The 17,027-nt window shown below is 50.4% G+C and overlaps 8 protein-coding genes across 8 annotated transcripts; 4 read left to right on the forward strand and 4 right to left on the reverse strand.

Moving 5' to 3' along the window:
* Positions 1 to 517: 517 nt before the first annotated feature.
* On the reverse strand, positions 518 to 1,052 carry MGYG_07988 (hypothetical protein; the record flags this gene model as incomplete). The annotated part of the gene is made up of 2 exons (XM_003169772.1): positions 518 to 765; positions 953 to 1,052. The coding sequence occupies 2 exons, from the start codon at positions 1,050 to 1,052 to the stop codon at positions 518 to 520; spliced, it is 348 nt and encodes a 115-aa protein (XP_003169820.1).
* A 488-nt stretch (positions 1,053 to 1,540) lies between these two features.
* On the reverse strand, positions 1,541 to 2,952 carry MGYG_07989 (tyrosyl-tRNA synthetase; the record flags this gene model as incomplete). The annotated part of the gene is made up of 3 exons (XM_003169773.1): positions 1,541 to 1,840; positions 1,906 to 2,717; positions 2,826 to 2,952. The coding sequence occupies 3 exons, from the start codon at positions 2,950 to 2,952 to the stop codon at positions 1,541 to 1,543; spliced, it is 1,239 nt and encodes a 412-aa protein (XP_003169821.1).
* Positions 2,953 to 3,891: 939 nt separating this feature from the next.
* On the forward strand, positions 3,892 to 5,277 carry MGYG_07990 (hypothetical protein; the record flags this gene model as incomplete). The annotated part of the gene is made up of 7 exons (XM_003169774.1): positions 3,892 to 3,907; positions 4,036 to 4,092; positions 4,116 to 4,179; positions 4,217 to 4,601; positions 4,636 to 4,724; positions 4,748 to 4,871; positions 4,894 to 5,277. 7 exons carry the CDS (start codon positions 3,892 to 3,894, stop codon positions 5,275 to 5,277), a joined length of 1,119 nt encoding a protein of 372 aa, XP_003169822.1.
* Positions 5,278 to 5,503: 226 nt separating this feature from the next.
* MGYG_07991 (hypothetical protein) lies at positions 5,504 to 6,016 on the reverse strand (the record flags this gene model as incomplete). Its single annotated transcript, XM_003169775.1, has 1 exon — positions 5,504 to 6,016. The coding sequence occupies one exon, from the start codon at positions 6,014 to 6,016 to the stop codon at positions 5,504 to 5,506; it is 513 nt and encodes a 170-aa protein (XP_003169823.1).
* Positions 6,017 to 6,790: 774 nt separating this feature from the next.
* Positions 6,791 to 7,294, forward strand: MGYG_07992 (hypothetical protein; the record flags this gene model as incomplete). Its single annotated transcript, XM_003169776.1, has 1 exon — positions 6,791 to 7,294. The coding sequence occupies one exon, from the start codon at positions 6,791 to 6,793 to the stop codon at positions 7,292 to 7,294; it is 504 nt and encodes a 167-aa protein (XP_003169824.1).
* Positions 7,295 to 7,755: 461 nt separating this feature from the next.
* Positions 7,756 to 8,330, forward strand: MGYG_07993 (hypothetical protein; the record flags this gene model as incomplete). The annotated part of the gene is made up of 2 exons (XM_003169777.1): positions 7,756 to 7,769; positions 7,808 to 8,330. 2 exons carry the CDS (start codon positions 7,756 to 7,758, stop codon positions 8,328 to 8,330), a joined length of 537 nt encoding a protein of 178 aa, XP_003169825.1.
* Positions 8,331 to 8,680: 350 nt separating this feature from the next.
* Positions 8,681 to 10,204, reverse strand: MGYG_07994 (hypothetical protein; the record flags this gene model as incomplete). Its single annotated transcript, XM_003169778.1, has 3 exons — positions 8,681 to 9,778; positions 9,858 to 10,003; positions 10,069 to 10,204. 3 exons carry the CDS (start codon positions 10,202 to 10,204, stop codon positions 8,681 to 8,683), a joined length of 1,380 nt encoding a protein of 459 aa, XP_003169826.1.
* Positions 10,205 to 13,469: 3,265 nt separating this feature from the next.
* MGYG_07995 (cell wall protein) lies at positions 13,470 to 15,064 on the forward strand (the record flags this gene model as incomplete). The annotated part of the gene is made up of 4 exons (XM_003169779.1): positions 13,470 to 13,554; positions 13,622 to 14,173; positions 14,239 to 14,664; positions 14,736 to 15,064. The coding sequence occupies 4 exons, from the start codon at positions 13,470 to 13,472 to the stop codon at positions 15,062 to 15,064; spliced, it is 1,392 nt and encodes a 463-aa protein (XP_003169827.1).
* Between the last annotated feature and the right edge of the window lie 1,963 nt (positions 15,065 to 17,027).

Below are 17,027 nucleotides of genomic sequence, written 5' to 3' on the forward strand. Positions count from 1 at the left end.
CTTTTTCCGGGACGAAATGTGAGCTCAACAGCAGCCCCTCAGTGCCTAAGAAGGAAACCCGAAGCTAGACAAGACACTGTGCAGGTTATACAGCTATCACGGTTGTCCGTCAGAAGTGCGGGTGTCGCCAGATTGTCCAGCTCGATATCGGCGTGTGGGAACATGCAAGGCCCGCTCCAAACCGGCGGGCTCCAAGGACGGGTGGCATTCGACAAGAGATGAAGCTCGGCGAAGCTTGTCGAGGCGACGAATTCGAGTGTAGCAGGCAAGCGAGGACACGAGCTGTATGATGAAGAACGGACGGCGCGCGCAGGGGCGAAGGCAGCTAGCTGAAGGGGAGGTCGCTTCGCACGGAGGGCTGCAGCCCGTAACGAGACAAGAGCGCAGGATACGGCGCCAGGGCTGGCTGGATTGATCTTTTTTTCTTCTGTCTGCGTCTGCACTTCCGCCTCGATCTGTCACTCTGTCACTCTCGCAGGTGGGCGCAGGAGGCAATACAGTTCGTCGTTGACACTAATTAGACGGTCGATCTCTCTTGTTTGCCTCTCACACCAGGACGGAGGCGTTGGCCCGGCTGCATAGCAACCTTTTCCGCATCAACCAGGGCGCCAGGCCAGCGTTCTTCAGCTCGGAAAGTCTTCAGCAGTCCTATCAGAGGGCGCTCCAGCATGCAACGATCGCTGGAAACTGTCGAGATGTTGTTTGTTCGTCGTTTGGCGTCGTTGAACGTCGAGGTCGAAGTCGCTTTTTTGCCTTTTTGGGGCTCTGCTCACGTGATCGTGACAGTCAGCAAAGGACGAAAGGGAAAAAAGTCGACGTCGAGGCATCGAAAAAGGTAGACAGCACAGCGCAGAAGGACGAAGACGATAAAGGGGGGGGACAAAAAGGAAAGCTGGGAACATGGGTGTCGATGGCAAAGCGAGATCTGGGTGATCAGGACAGAGCGCGGCACGGAGGACCACTCCACAGAAGCTCAGCGCCCTGAAACAGCTCCACGACATCTCCAGTTTGATATCGCCCGCGTTTGTTTCATCAGGAGCCCAATATACCATCCTCCTATACCCAGAGGCATGGGAGATCGGGGCAGATACGTCATGGATCAGAGAATATCTATCCAACTATCCAAGGTTACATATGGCCGTCCCTCCACCCGTTGCGATTGATGTCATCTTGGCTTTGGCAGCTTATACACCCGCGATCCATGGTACCTCAATGATACTACTAGTGCCGCGATATTGGCATAACCGACAGGAGTCAAGCTCATAGCTTGTCGTTATCTAGACGAAACATGGCTTTCCGGTATCCTTTCGACAGCAAACTTCCCAGGACGGCCCGAACGGAACAGTGACGGGACTGGCGGCACTGCAATTGTTTCGCCTTGTCTAATGACAAGATCTATAATTTTAATTGCTCAGCCAACTTGTCCGGGTCTATGGTACTGCCGGCGGTTCCTTTGATACAAAAAAGATGCACTGCAGAGAGCTCGGACAAATATCTTTGATAACAGGTGTCTTTATTCAGATTTATTTCTGTAAGAGGGCTACTCTTTCACGTCCAGCTTCTTAATAGCTTCATCTACGTTCTCTCCAACCGATGCCTTGACACTGGCTTCACCTTCCACTGATCCATCCGGTTTAGCAGTAACATTTTTTGCACCACCGGGGTACCTGTTACCCTTGTCCTTTGGCTTCTTCTGCTTCTTTTCAGGTGCGGGAGGAGGCGGGTAGGCTTTCTTTGCCAGCTCTTGCCACTCGGGGTCTGCGGCGTATGCAGCCTGGATCGGAGCAAGGATATTATTCAATGCAGTTGTTATGGAGTGTTTGAGGATTTGGGGTGTTAACTACTCTGTTAGTTTGACGACCATATATAAATGGCGAGAAAGGGCAGAGGGATAAAAGTACTCACTTTATCAGCCTGGTAATCAGCCTTAACAGCATCGATGGAATCGTACACTACCCGACCGCCCTCCTCTTCGCTCCTGTCGACGACAAAGGCGCCCTTGCCATCTGCGTTCTCCAGTGCACTAACAGGGAGCAGAACATATTCAACAAAGCTAATCATCCCGTTACCCTCAGTTTCCTTGGGTACTGCATAAGCCTTGCGGATCTTCTTCTTAACAGCGTCTGCAGTATCAAGGATATCAATCTTGGAATCCGGGTCGGAAGCAGACATCTTCCCGCCCGCCAGTCCAGGGACCATCGGGTTCATCAAGTGTGCTCGCTCCTTATACCCAATGCGAGGAAGTGTTTCCTGAGCCAGGGTGAAAATCTTTCTCTGGTCAACACCGCCGAACTGTGCGTCAACGTCTAGATGCTCTTCGTCCAGAGCCTGCATGAGCGGATAAATCAATCCAGATAACGGCGCATTATCAACTTGCTTCACGACCTCTGCACCGGCCTTTTTGGCGTCATGCTCGGTCACCATGCTGCTTAGGCGGAATATGTCCATTGTATACTTCGCCGAGAGCTGGTAGGAAGATCCTAGCACAAACTCAAGCTTCTCGAGGGGCACGTGTATGGCTTTGAGCATGGCTGTTATTACATAGCGGTAGTAGTCGGCGCGGAAGTTGACTAGCTCAATGGGAGCTTTGAGGTTGTCGAGGAAGCCGTGGATGTCGGCCAGCAGGATCTTGACGTGACATCCTGCCCGAAGGAAGTGGGCGATCTTTACAATGGGGACAAAGTAGCCACAGTGCGGCCTACCAGTGGTAGCAGTACCTAAAAGAAGTCGCACATCTTAGCAACACGTACGCTAGGCTCTGATATTCTCATATCTGCTGTTCTCGTCTTTATGACTCTTGAGAGTGGGGGGGTTCCGCGCCGCACCTAAGTAGATTTTCAGGGGTCTGTTCTGCTTGACAATTATATCTTCAAGGATCTCTGGCTTGAGAACCTCTTGCAGGTTCTGTGTGATCAGCTTGATCTTCTCCTGCGGCGTTAGTTCTGACCCCATGGCTGCGCTGTTCTTGACCTGATGAATCTTCGACTTTGCTCGCTTTCCTCCCGTGTGCCTTTTTCGCGGGGGAGTTAGCTGAGTAATCAGTCACGTGAATTAACGTCCTCGATCGCTTAGTCATCTCATACAAAAAGAAAGAAGAAAGCTTGTCGGTTCTTCTTTTCGATCCACTACTTGGATGCATCAAATCTAGAGTTATTCTAGACAGGTTGACGATGCGTTATACCCACATGGAGTTGATACCCATGCTAAGATGCAAGCGACAAGGATAACGTGTCAATGTACAACCACAACATCTTTGGCGAAAGAGAGCTTCCAGCGCATCTACTTGAAATGGACAATCAGAGCCAAACATCGCCCCATGCAGCACCGTGGCAGGCAACCTGGAAATCCTTCATCGGCCGAATGAGAGTGAATGCCGCTCTTGACTCGCCTATTATACGTTGAATCGGCTTAGCGTGGCGTCATGGATGTAAAGGATGGTATATGAGTACTGAACACTGAGAATACGCCTATAAAGCCAGGTGAACTCCTCCTTTGCTCAAGCCATGAACTTCCTACCCATCTCATCGATCATACAACCCTAAGGATTAAGATGAAGAACCTCACTTCATTCCTGTTTGTCGCCATGGCCACCCTGTTTTCTGGGGCCACTGCCCTACCTCGCCCGGCGGACGGCGGCGTATCTACCATACAGTCTTGCTGGATTGCATGTTGGGATGCTAGTATCACTTGCCCCAAGATACAGCCTGTACTTATTTCCCTTTAGATAATCTCTGGTGCTGTTTAGCAAACATAACTAATTTATTTTTGGTATCCTAGTATCCAAAACAAGATGGGGTAAGTTAACCACTGCCATGGACCTAAATCTTCCGCTTTATGACTAATGTACACGGATAGGCGTGCTGGACTTGCTGTAATACGCCTACCAACTAAATGGGAGGATCTATTAGTGTACCACATCCTCTAATCAGCCTGCTTGTACATTTTAACTATCGCTCCTTCTCATTATTATCCGTGCATTACACTTTCAAATATCTCTCTGATAGTTAGATAAATGGCCACTCCATTGAAATATAGGCTCACGGGCTTTGCAGCGCGCACGAAGCTCAGGATCCCCCTTTTTCGGAGTATGTTGTTGCTAGTAAGTGTTATTCCAGCCTTTGGCTGGCGTTGCGCGCCTTATTTGTGTTATACGCGCCAAATCATTGGTGAGGTTCTGTGGTTACTTCGAGAACTAAAAACACCATCTAACTTCTAGGGGCCTCGCAATGATGACGGAGGATGTTGTACGTGCGTCTCTCAAGGCAAAGCAGGCCATATTTGACAAGGGCTTTCGTGTGTGGTCAACCCTTTATCATATCGCTCAAACAGAAAAAGCTCTGCCCGAAAGCTGCCTTCAGCTCCAAAGGACATTTACACACCTGCCGCACTTTACTCTAGCCTTAGATTTAAAAAATTGCTATGGTGTACTATACGCGACGAGATCCTCAACCTGGGAAACAAATGGCCCTAAAGAGCTCCCCTTTGTTGAAAAGGATCTCAAAATATATGTCTCGGCCACAACTCCCACTCGTCTCACGCTGTCGTCTGATCATCACCATGACTATCGGAAATGGTTTGGCTGCAACGAGGACCATATTTCCGTGTTTATACTCGCCTAGGCCTACATTCATTCAGCTCGGTAGGCAGAGCTTATGCCTGGCTCTGTACTTGAGTACACCGATAGCCAGCCAGCCCAGAAAGGCGGTGATCAGGATACCATCTTAGTGGATATCGGCGATGTCAGCAGTGACGCAGTGAGATGGTGGAAGGCAGTCTTGGCCCCTGGAAAGGGTTGGAGAGCTTGTATACCTTCCGATAAAGCTGATTATAAAACCCCTTGGTCAATCCAATACAGTCCGCCGCAGGGATTAGCCTGATATACCATCAACTAAGCCTATATCATCCTCAGCTGCCCTCCACTACCTCTCTGAGTACTGCAATCTCCACAATACCATGGATCAAAGCCACGCAGCACTCTCTGTAGCTATAATGTTCTCTCTTCCCCGCTCCAGGAGGCAACATGTTTGCCTACCAGCGCCTAGGCTCAGACGCGGAGGGCGAACCGCACCGAATGAAGCGAAGACACAGATCGGCCATGAGTGGATACAGATGTCCTGCCATTTGGACAAATTACTTGTCCTGAGCTGCAACACAAGAGGGGTAGAATCACTACTATCTAACATCTTCTACGACAGTGAGGTGGCTTGCAATTTGGTAAGCCCGTGGCTAAAGGCCGCCTTCGCTATCCTTGACTCCGTTAACGGGAATTTGGGATAGTTCTTTCGCCTATATGCACCATATATGTGGCCAATTATTTAAAAAGGATGGTGAGAGAAACCTTTCATTCAAAGACCAAAGGGAAAAGGGAGAAGAGAGGTAAAGAATAAAGCATACATTGGCTTATTTGGAGCTTGGAATGGTTCTATGTAACTAGTTAACAGGGTTCTAACCACGCTGCACAACGGCCCCTAGATCAACAATGTTCACTCGCTGTGTCTGGCTACTAATTCTGAGGAAGCTTATCAATCCTGAAGAGTTGGTGTGCACCATTGGTCGGTTTCCTCAATTTCAGAACTCGGGTTGGATTTTTGTCACTGAACGGCTCAACTGTCCATAAAAGGCCTTTCCCACTGAGTTCCCCAGAACTGATCATATATACCCCCTTGCGAATTGACATAATCCTGACGGCTGATACAGATGATTCGGTCACAGCTGCGATTGCGCCTTCTTCGTATTCTGGGAATTGAATAAATCTCGTGCTGTTGCTATCTCGGACAACGTGCCATCCTGACAAGCTGTCGCCAATATACCGGAAATCCCAGTGATGCATTTTATTGCGGGAGAATGCGACAACTCCATTGCCGATTGAGGAGTCCAAGTTGAGATATCCAACACTCGAGTCAATTGCGTCGATCAGAGTGACATTTGCATAGATGGGCTGCTCTCTGGGCCCAGCAGCGGAGGCGGTGGCTAGACAAACCAAGAGGCAGCCAGTGAATATAGAGATGAAGTGCATGGTAGCGGAGGCCTTTAGTATTGTGAGCCAGCTGCAGCAGGGATTGAGGATGGTAGTTGTGTTTCTTGCCTCAAGATAGCGGGTTATTTTTGGATATTTATATACTTCCATGTATAGCTATCTATATCAATGAGATGCATGTGCAATGGCCGAGAGAGCTGGCTATTATCGCAGATAACCATCCCCTGGGTTCGGAGTACTTGCTTACTATAGTTATATCAATCATATACGCGCGGCCTGGGCCTGATAAGTATAGGGTAAGCTCAGAATTTCCCAAATAGGGCAAAGGAGGGGGACGCTAGCTGGAATTGATATCAGCTTACCAGCTACATGCTTACTTCTAGGTAAGCCGGGTGGTCCTAGATAACGCGTATATAAGTAAACTGCTAGGTTATATGTATGTCAGATTTGATGAAGCATATTCATGAACTATGCAAACGGCCGACAGCTGGAGCTTACATTGCCGTGTTAAATCATTCAGTAGTCAACGGGAAATGGTGGGAGACTGTATAAAAGCTACCCTAATCTACATGCAGAGTGCTTAAAAGCGGATAAGTTCAGTAAAGGCCCCCTGTTGCAGACATATATCGTTCGTGATGACCGCGCCTGGATATTGTATATCTGTGAAGTATATATAGATGGTCAATCAGCCAGCAATTGCACCAGTACCTAATACACCCATCACATCAACTTGGGTCTAATCTTCCTCCTACAAGCCCTACTGATACTTTCTACTTCACTGACATTGTTCATTTCCGCTTTGCCCACCTCAAGATGCGTGTACTTCTAGCATTTGCCTTTCTGGCTTCTTTTGCCAGCGCTGCCGTCGAAAGCCTACATGGACCATTCACCATTAACAGTGTGGTATACGGAGAGAATATGACTCTTGCGGGAAGCAACGACGAGCAAATCAAATTTATAGGCACCACGGACAGCTATTGGATCATCCAGTCAGTTGCAAGAGACGCCAAACCATGGCATACCATAGAAAAATACTCCAGGATTACGCAACAGAGTCACTACATCAACTTCAAAGAACACAAAGCCGGGGAACCCGCCACAATCTCCACGGGGGCCGGCTCAATTTTCGAGTTCGAATATGCTGGGTTTGCCATCTTCCGATTTGCTTCAATCGACCATCCCGACCTAAAGACGAAGCTGTACTGGACGGTGAAGAACAATGGAACTGAGAGCCAGCCTGATTTATATTTGGCACTTGAGCCCGAAGGAGTCGGATACCAAATCTTCACCGTTTTTAATCGTCCCGTAATCCCTTGATGTGGTCGCTGGTATGGATACTCTATACGGCGGTCATTGTCAGTTTGGGGGAGATGCGATGTGAGGTGTATATAGTTGTTGGCTTGTATATACATTTTACTACGAAGTCAAGAGTACTGTAGCAATATTGTTCGAATCATACAACTCTATTAGGAGGTAGATATCATTCTCGTACTGCACTGAAGGCCAAGTGTCTACCCTCTCTATTTGGCTTTGCGGAAAGCTGTTAGGAGTGGAAATAGGCCTGCGGTGGGCCTCTTTCAGCTATCGAGGCGACTTACGTATAATTAGATGCGACCCAGGACACGGCCATGTTGCGGTTGGTAGTTGGGCAAGGAGGTTGCAAGGAATGGCCAAAGATATTGCGGCAGCACTTGAGGGGAGTTCTCAATAGACAATCCGAGGCGTCTGCTTTGGCTTTGGTAGATTGTGGTACTGAGCTTGGGGCTTACGAGATCGCCATGGCAATGGGCCGGTGTCAGGAAAGCACTATTTCGAAAATGTTCGATACAGCGGATATCAATCAAAGGACGACTTCTGGGAAATCATTACTTCACCTGGCGGCAGAGACATCGAACATCAAAGCGGACTGCAGTGCAATGTCACGCATGATTTTGGTAATACACCACTTCACGCAGCTTCTTGCACAAAAGAAGCTACTGAAAAACCGATACGTCGGTTGAATTCCAACCCTTATCCGCCACTTCGGAGAAAAACCACCCAGGTAGATCTTTCACGCCTTGTTGTAGATATTTTGGCACGCAAGCCTAAGCCCTCTTGCCGTGGCAGCGAGGAAGCAATCCTGATTCTGTTGAAATATGGAGCTGTGGTTAACATGAAGAATCGGCAAGGTGTTACTGCGTTGCATCTCGCATCCGAAAGCCGCGATTTGAGCCGATTGGAAGCGTTACTGGATAATGTCGCTGACATTAATGCCACTGATAACGTGGGATGGACGGCGCTGCGATGTGCTATCAGTATTGGCTCGGTTCCAACAGTGAAGCTTCTCCTGCGGCAAAAACCGGACTTGAGATGAAGCGCGTGGATTGAAATTGGACGGGAGAGTCGGGAGAAGTTGACTATTCTTGAACACGCACAGTTTATAGGTGCTTCAGAAATAGTGTATGTGCTGAGAGAATACAGAAAGAATTCCAAGAATTCGAACGGAGGCTTCATCTCTGATAACTTCCCTACTAATAGTTCCACTGATGTACATAACGATTGATACACTAGCCTAAGAGTATAAATACACTTTTCATATCTTTAATCCACCCTATACTAGGTTGACAACACTGTGCCACGTGGGTTTCCGCCAACCACTATTATATAGGGATGGGAATGTTGAACTTCTTTAAGGCGATGGGCCATTTAGTTCCCGATAGAAGTTTACCTGTATGGCCGAATCTTAACATCACTGCCATCAAGAGGCCCGGGCTCAGCAGACTCAGACGTGTTAGAGCCCTTAGGGGCGACTGTTTGAACTGATGTGGTTTCCTTTAAGGCAGAATCGGTTTCAACTTGGGGCAGCGACTGCATGTGTCTTTCATTCGCGGATCTTATGGCCATATCTCTCTGTTCCTTTGTCCATTCCAAGGCATTTCGATAGGCAGTTGCTCCCTTCCTGAAAGACTCCGAGTTACCAGTCATATACCAACCATCGAGTTTAGACATGATGTATTCAGGGCGATTATCACTCTCTGCGGTAGGAGCAGCAATGTGCGTTGTAAAAAGCCTAAGAGTGCCGCCATGATAAGTCGAAGTCACCGTGTATGCGTTGCCGTCGTACACGGTGTCTTTCTTGTAAGACTGGAGAGAGTGTATTCCTCTAGCAGCTAGGGCACCATCGTAACAAGCCTGCAGTGAGGCCACAGGAAGGGAACCACTGGGGCCTTTAGCTTCAAAGAAGAAGTTCAGGAGCATCGGGCGGTCTTCTGCGGTAGAAGGGATAATTTTATCCTTGAGCGCCTTGCGGATATCAAGTGTAAGGTCCTTAGGGTGAGCACCGAAGAAATGGTCTGGTTTTGCACTTGCCAGCGAGCCATCTGTTAAAGGAGCAAGGTTCGTAAATGGATAATCCGTTCCACGAAATTGTGTGCTAGTATCTCCTTCGATAATTGGAAGGATCTTCGCCGTTACTTGTTTCTCAGTGCTCATTTGCTCATCAGCTCGTACAAACGCCTCGAAGTCACTCTCAGAGAATCTCGAAGGGGAGAGAGAGCGCCTTGGCTTAGCTAACCGTTCTTGAATTTCACCCCAATTACTGGGCTTTGTGGGGTCAGAACGATGGCCATAGCCCGTACAGTAAATTCCATGATCAGCGAGATGCTGCTGAAAATTCCGACTGTAAGCCGAAGTATTGGAGGGTTTGGTAGTAGCCTTATCTATATTGTTTTCTAACGGAGACCCAGCACGCCTTTTCCGACTCAGTGATCCCGGCGTACTCATCGATTGATGATAGGAGATCTGGAGCTGGAGATCGGGGTACTTCAATGCAGTCAGTTAAAACATCAACGGATATGGAGAATAAAGAAAAGAGGGAAGAAAAGGGAGCATGGGGCCATACATTTCTAAGGTCAGATAGATCAGGACCGCCGTGCCTCGCGAAGATCTTTATAACTCGCAGGTCCTCTTTGCAATACTTCGCTGGGTGTGGGTATAGCTCTTCAGCAGTGCCTGGCGACTTCTCGTCAATGGCCGGCGGAGAGGTTGCTGCGTCAGAGGATTATTCCTTTTTGAAGCAGCGTCGTTGCGTCGATCAAGTTCTTGCAAGGCACCTCTAGTCAGCCAAACTGTCGATAAGTTATCCCAATACTCGGGTGGTGAGCGTCGTGTCAAATTTTGCGACGCCTGAGAGAGAGGCTCTTCGTTACGGCGTCGACGAGAAGCCTCCAGAGCGCTTGGGGAAGACATCTGCCACAGCAACTGGTGGTGGTAAGAAGGGCAAGGGGGTATTTCATTCAGTTGGGCGGAGAATGGGCGTGTGAGCAGCAATGGCATTCCCGACCCCCTATTGTTGGGGCAACTCTGATTGCACGGGAGGTTAGCTCGATGCAAGCCGGCAAAGGGCAGGCTAGACATACTTATGCAGCAGCATTGCTACAAATGCTGCGGTGTGAACGCGCCGTAGAGATTGTTGATGCTGATGCTGATGCTGATACTTGAAGTTGTTTGTTCCGCTTTCGACTAGTTAACTGGTTAGTCCAGGTAACTATTTAACTATACACTCTCTTTTACACTCTCTTTTACTTCTTATAGTAGAAGTAAGAGAAGCCTTGAGTAAAAGGAAGGGTATAGGAAGGGGTATAAGGGAGAGTGTAAGGTATAAGGAAGAGTGTAAGGGAGAGAGAGCAAAGAGGCTTAAGGAAAAAGGTGCTTGGGTAAGATAAATAAAATACAGAGAGAGTAGTTTAGTAAGTAGAAGCCTTCTCATTAGCCAATAATATAGTCTTATTCACATTAGTAATAACGTTACTTGTATATACCACTTTCCTACGTGCTTATATAATGTTAGCCCCTTGCTGCCCCTGGTTGTTCTCTGCTACTTACTTCGCTTCGCTGTTTATCCAAGAAAAGGTTGCTTGCTTTGTTGCTGCAGGGCTGTTACAAGCCGATGTGAGAACGGTTGAGTCAAAAGAGTGAGTCAATTGGTTGAAGCAAGCTGTACGTTTGGCAGCTGGTTAAGTAGAGTCAAGCCGACATCCTTCAGAAGTTGGTCTCACTCGGTCTCAGCTCAGTAAGCTACGTGTTCCAACACTCAACGCTGTGCATGCGGAGTAGGTAAATAGGTAGACGCAAAGGACGTCATCTGCGGCATCCTGCTACAACCTATCAAGCCGGGGGGCTGGTTGGGCACGAACTGAGTCCAAGGGCTTTCCTTTCTCGACGGAGCAGCGAGGAAATTGGATGGCTCAGATCGAAGGAGTGATACGCCAGTTAATCCCACGATATCATCATATGAGGGGGGGGGGGAGGGGGGACGTGAGGCCAGAGAATGTGCTGATCGACCGGGCAGACATGGGGTTACTGGTTTTGGGTGCAGGTTCGTTGATGCAAAAGGCTGCGCTGCATAAGACGATAGACTGCCTTGGGTATCTGCCGTGACCAGCTGTAGCAGGTAGATATCGAGTGATTGGCATATATTGCTGCAGGCGGTTTGACTCTATAGACGTCGCATCAAAGTCAGACGCTGGCCGTCTCGTGAATTTGGTTTCTCGAGAAGTATACAGATCATAGATCGGACGCTCCGCTGGAACCCCGAGGGTCGGACAGCATATGGTGCAACAGCCAGCCAGCCTGCGGCCTCTCCCACCGCTTCGAGAAGCGATGGAATAGATTAACTGTTAATTAATCTTTGAGATCTTGCTGCAGTTAGTTAGATAGTATGGGGTAAGCGAGCGATGAAACCGAGATGTGAAGTCGAGATAAGCAAAGCGAAGGTGCCGGCCAACCCTGTAGCCATGCTAGATATCAGACCAAGTATTGAGTCGGCCAACCGTGCAACCTGGAGCTTTCTCGTCTTTCTCGTCTATTATTTTTTGGTCATGGTCGGTTATCATGCCGTTCGTTGCCTGTCGCACCGATGACATGCCTGTCCCTTCTTCCAGACAGATGGAAAGACAGTCTTCGGACATCTGCGAGAGATCCTCCTGTCTCTCTCTTCATCCCTTTGCTCCTTTTGCTCCTTTTGCTCTCCTTTTCCTCTTATCAGCAGTCAATAGCTCAGCTTTTGAGGCGGCAAACTATTCGCTTTTGCAGGAATGCGCCCCAAACGACAGGCAAGACAAGGTCTCAGAACCGAAGGATAGTTGCCAGTAGCCGGAATGTCTATAAATAAAAATAGGCAAAAAGGGCTATCGGAAAAAGCGGCTTGCGCTAGCCTCAGTTATGCTGCTGGATAAATCAGAGCAGTCAACTAGTTTGCTGGTGCTAACAATAATATGTATGGACGGCGTAGTCCGTAAGTTAGTTGCCTGCTGGGGAGCAAGGCCAGCCTCCTGACTAGTCGGTACCTTGCATGAAATAGTCGAGCCCGGTATGAAGCAAGGTCAAGTGCTGTATGTATAGTGTATACGTGCAGCCGGGCGCATTCTGAAGCGGTCCAGCCCTCTTCCATCCCTTTTTCTGGCTTGCTTGCTTGCTTAAGCTGCTGCTGCTCCTCCTCTCGCTAACTAGTCGGCCCTAGCTGCGTTGGATGTCTTACGTATGTTACCCCGGGTGCGCTTTGTTACCTCGCTGGCCTCCGCAGATACAGAGTACGGAGGTTTAAGCAAGCGAGATCCGAGGCATCGAGCGCATCATGGGACGTCTACATGTAACGTCGGACAAAAAGCATGAGGGGAGAATGCTCCCTGCCCTTGACCTTGTCGTGCAGTAGCCTGTGCTACCTGCGCGCCGTGCTGGGGGATGGAGCAGGACTCCGCCCCGTCCACGGTCAATCCACAGTCAGTCCACCGTCCACTGTCCGCTGCCCCTCTCTCGCTCTTGTCCTGTCTCCAGGGTGACGATGTCGCGATGGAGAAGGGCTCCAGCGAGCGCTCGCCTGGTTCTAACTGTGGTTCCTGCGCCAGTCGCCAGTTTTTCTGCGTGCCGTGGGTCGACACTATCCAGGGTGGCTTGGGAGGGCAACCAAGATAACAGCCGACGGCGACAGCGACAGCGACAGACAGGCGGGGACTAGTCGAAGCTGTAACCACCGTCAGTCAAGTGTCAATCAATCAATCAATATCAGTATCATCATCTGTCAGGGAGATCAACACTAGTTATATCACCGGCCAAGTTCCAGTCCAAGTTCCCACCGCGCAGAGGCTGCGTCAGCGCGAAGATCGGGCTCGCTCCTGATGACGCTGGCCGAGAGCAGCTCCATCTCGACTCCGCGCCTTTATCGCAGGCATCGCAGGCATGTCTCAGCTGGCGCGCAAGGAGGCTGGGAGCGGCGCTGGTTGGCTGGCTGGCTGGCTGGCGGCGCGGGTGGTTGGTCGCAAAGAAGCAAAGAAGCAAAAATACAGGGGGAGGTTGCTTTTTCTGCGGTGGCTGGCGGCTTTTTCTCTCGTCTTCGTATAGATAGAGCGACAGGAGACTGCTAGGTATATAGCCCGGCCTCTCGTCTGCCTCTCTCGTCTCTTCTCTTCTCTTCTTCTACTTCTCAATTCACATATACTAAAGACTAGAAGACAAGATGAAGTACTCGCTCGCTGCCGTCCTGCTCGGCGCCCTCGCCGTCTCTGCGCAGACATCCACAGAGTGCAACCCCCTGAAGCAGAGTGAGTCCACCACATCTACATCTACAAGCCCCCCATGGTAGATACAAGACGAGACTGACGGTATCAGGCTGCCCGGCCGACCCTGCGCTGTCCGGCAATGCTGTCTTCGACCTCACCAACGAGAGCCCGCGCTTCCATGCCACCGGCGGCTCCCCTACCTACGGCAAAGACGGAGCCAGCCTCACCATCGGCAAGCGGTACGACGCCCCCAAGCTGACCTCGGACTTCTACATCATGTTCGGCTACGTCGAGTGGGTGGTCAAGGCCGCCCCGGGCCAGGGCATCGTCTCCTCCGCGGTGCTGCTGTCCGACTGCCTCGACGAGATCGACTGGGAGATCCTGGGCAGCGACCCCAACCGCGTGCAGAGCAACTTCTTCGGCAAGGGAGACACCACCACCTACGACCGCGTCCAGTACCACAATGTGCCCGGCACCACCGAGGGCTTCCACAAGTACGCCGTCGACTGGACCGCGGACAAGACGACCTTCTACATCGACGGGCAGCAGGTCCGCGAGCTCACCCCGGCCGCCGCCAAGGGCCAGTACCCCCAGACGCCCATGCGAGTCCTTGCCGGCAGCTGGGCTGGTGGTGACCCATCTAACAACGAGGGAACCATCGGTGCGTCTCTCTTTTATCTTCTAGCTGTTATGTTAAAGGTGCTGTGTTGCTAACGATTGATATAGAATGGGCGGGCGGCAAGACGGACTTCTCAAAGGTCCCCTTCACCATGCTCGTCAAGTCGATCTCCGTGACGGACTACTCCACCGGCAAGGAATACCGCTACTCCGACATGTCCGGCAAGTGGGAGTCCATTGATGCTGTTGGCGGAAAGGTCAACAAGTCAGGCCAGCCCGGTTCGGGCCCTAAGGTAGAGTCCTCCACGCTGCCATCCAGCCCAAGCACCAGTGCCCATGCTCCCGTTCCCACCGTCCCTGGCGGCGGCATCGGGAATCCCCAGGCCCCCAGCACCGGACCCTCTCCTCCCAAGCCAACTCCCTCAAATGGACCCTCCTCAACGATGACTTCCCTCGCAGGCCTCCCGAGCAGTTGGATCGTAACCGAGACGGGAACTGGGGGAGTCGTAACGCCGACGTCGGCTGCTGTAAGTAGTGAGGCTCTCTTAAACAATCCCCCAAATATTGCTCGCACAGGACAAGTCGAGACTAACCGAGAGACTTAGGAAACAACATCTCATCAATCCGATCATACCTCCCGGTCTTCTCGATCTGTCTTCGTCCTCGGTCTCGCCCTCGTTCTGGTAACGGCGGACATGGCATGACCCCCTCGTCTGGTTCTGGAAGCACTCCCACTGGCACTGGCTCTCACCCTGGCTCTGGCTCTGGCTCTGGCCCTGCTCCTACAGGAATCAGCGGCAGCAACCCTACCGATGGCGGTGCATCCCCAACCAGCCCAGCAATGCAGGCTCCTGGCAGCACCGGTGCAATCCACTCTGTCAGCCGCGTCCTGGTCCTCTCCTTCTGCGCCATGGCCGCCTGGGCTGCTCTCTAAGGATATCCTTATCTCCATCGATATTGATGCCTGACGCCTGATGCTCTGCTTCCACGACCAAATGACTCCATCATATATCATGACCATGACCTTGCACGACATACCAATTCACGACCGTACCAGACGAACCTTTCTTCCGCAAACAGAGTATATATTTTTCCCAGACACATACACGAGTACATATCTACACCACCCCCTTTACACGAAAGACCAACGACAAGACAACGACAATAGATCACTAGAGAACGATAGACCACTCTTCTCCACGACAACTCAATCCCCTCCCCTCATTTTCACAACACAACACCGATGAGATTCTCCCCCTTTTCAGCACCGCTCGCTCTATTCTCTCCCCCCGGCGTGGTGTGGCGTGACGGCGTTTCTTCCATTTCTTCCCTCCTCCATTCTTACTCTTACATATTCCCATCCTCTTAATCCACGGGGCTGCTTCTTTTTTTACACTACATTACATTACATGTTCATGGGTTTTCAGCGTGCCATCGTCTCCCTTTTTTCGTTCCTTTCTGAAGATACCAAAAAAAAAAAGAAAAAGAACAAACATCTTACACTCATCCATCCGACCAAAGCGTCCCAGCGGGGGCCCCAGCAAACTATCACCACTCACCAACTCGGAGACGGTCACGACTATTTGATGACGTTTTTCTTTTTAAAGTACATACCAGTACACTAAATACCATACCATACCTAGGGAAAGGGAGGCAACTAGTGCTCTTCCAGTTTATATAGTTTTTAATACATTTTACATTATCCATCGAGTCGACCAATTTCTGGAATCCTTTTCACCAGTTCCGCATTAATTGGATACCTTCGTCGTCGCCGAAGCAACGTAAATAAGGAGTAAACAGCGGAACCATCTCCATGTTTCCCGCTTGTTTCAGCGCAAGCTAGCTGGCAGATCCGGGGAAGGGCCTCGTATTGATATCCCAGCATCCCCCAGATTACAGTACAGATTGAGCCCAGCCATGCACCAGAGAACAAAGCAGGCCGAAAGACTCGTTCATTCCCCGCGCCGTCAGTGTCTTTACCGAGGGTGAACCGACATGGATACCTGTCAGGTAGACTGACAGATAGGATGGATGGATAGATGTACTATATGTACGTACGGCCGGCCAGCATGTCGTCGCATCCCAGCAAACAATGCAGAAATGAAGCGAGGGCGACCCCCTGTTTCTCCGCAACTCGCATTTTCCAGCCCTCGTCATGCGTAGGACAGAATAAATAAAAGTAGCCTGTTATCCTCGCTGTTCAAATCCGTCTCTCAAGAGCTTCAGGATAAGGAACACGATGAGTGGCGAGATAGGCCGTGTATACCTCTAGTTGGCCGTCACTAACAAGCACTCTTCTCTGCCGTCTCTCAACCTGATACTGACAGTTATCTGATATACGGCCGGAATTAGCCCGCCTGCCTCCTATCAGTGGAGAAGCTACAGTCAACGACCGGGCTGGTTGACTTGCGTGCTAGGAGCCGGGAATTAGAAATACATAAAGAGCGGCCGGCGCTGCGCTGAGCTATCTGTCTGTCCGTCCGTCTGTCTAGCATATACAGCAGGGAGGGATAACAAGATGGACGAGAAACTCGGAGAGCAGACGGAGCAGATCAGCGTGAGCCAGACGAGTAAAGAGGAGCGAGTCGAGGTTGAAGTCGAGGATGCCGAGAAGGGACAGGAGAAGAGCCAGAAGGTCGTCAGCCATGATGCGGACGAGGCGATGAAGGCGTTTGCTGATGCTGGGCCGATCGAGTTGACGCCCGAGGATAATAAGCGGTTGCTGAAGATCATCGACTGGCATCTGATGCCCATGATGTGTGTTGTTTACGGCCTGAATTACCTCGATAGTAAGTCTTTCTCTTTCAGTCGCATACGGCGATGCTGGTGCTGGTTGCTGATGCCCGATTGATGTATATAGAGACGACTCTCTCGTATGCTCAGCGTGATGGGGCTGA

Source organism: Nannizzia gypsea, genomic scaffold (assembly GCF_000150975.2).
Source record: "Nannizzia gypsea CBS 118893 supercont1.8 genomic scaffold, whole genome shotgun sequence".
NCBI classification, from domain to species: Eukaryota; Fungi; Ascomycota; class Eurotiomycetes; order Onygenales; family Arthrodermataceae; genus Nannizzia; species Nannizzia gypsea.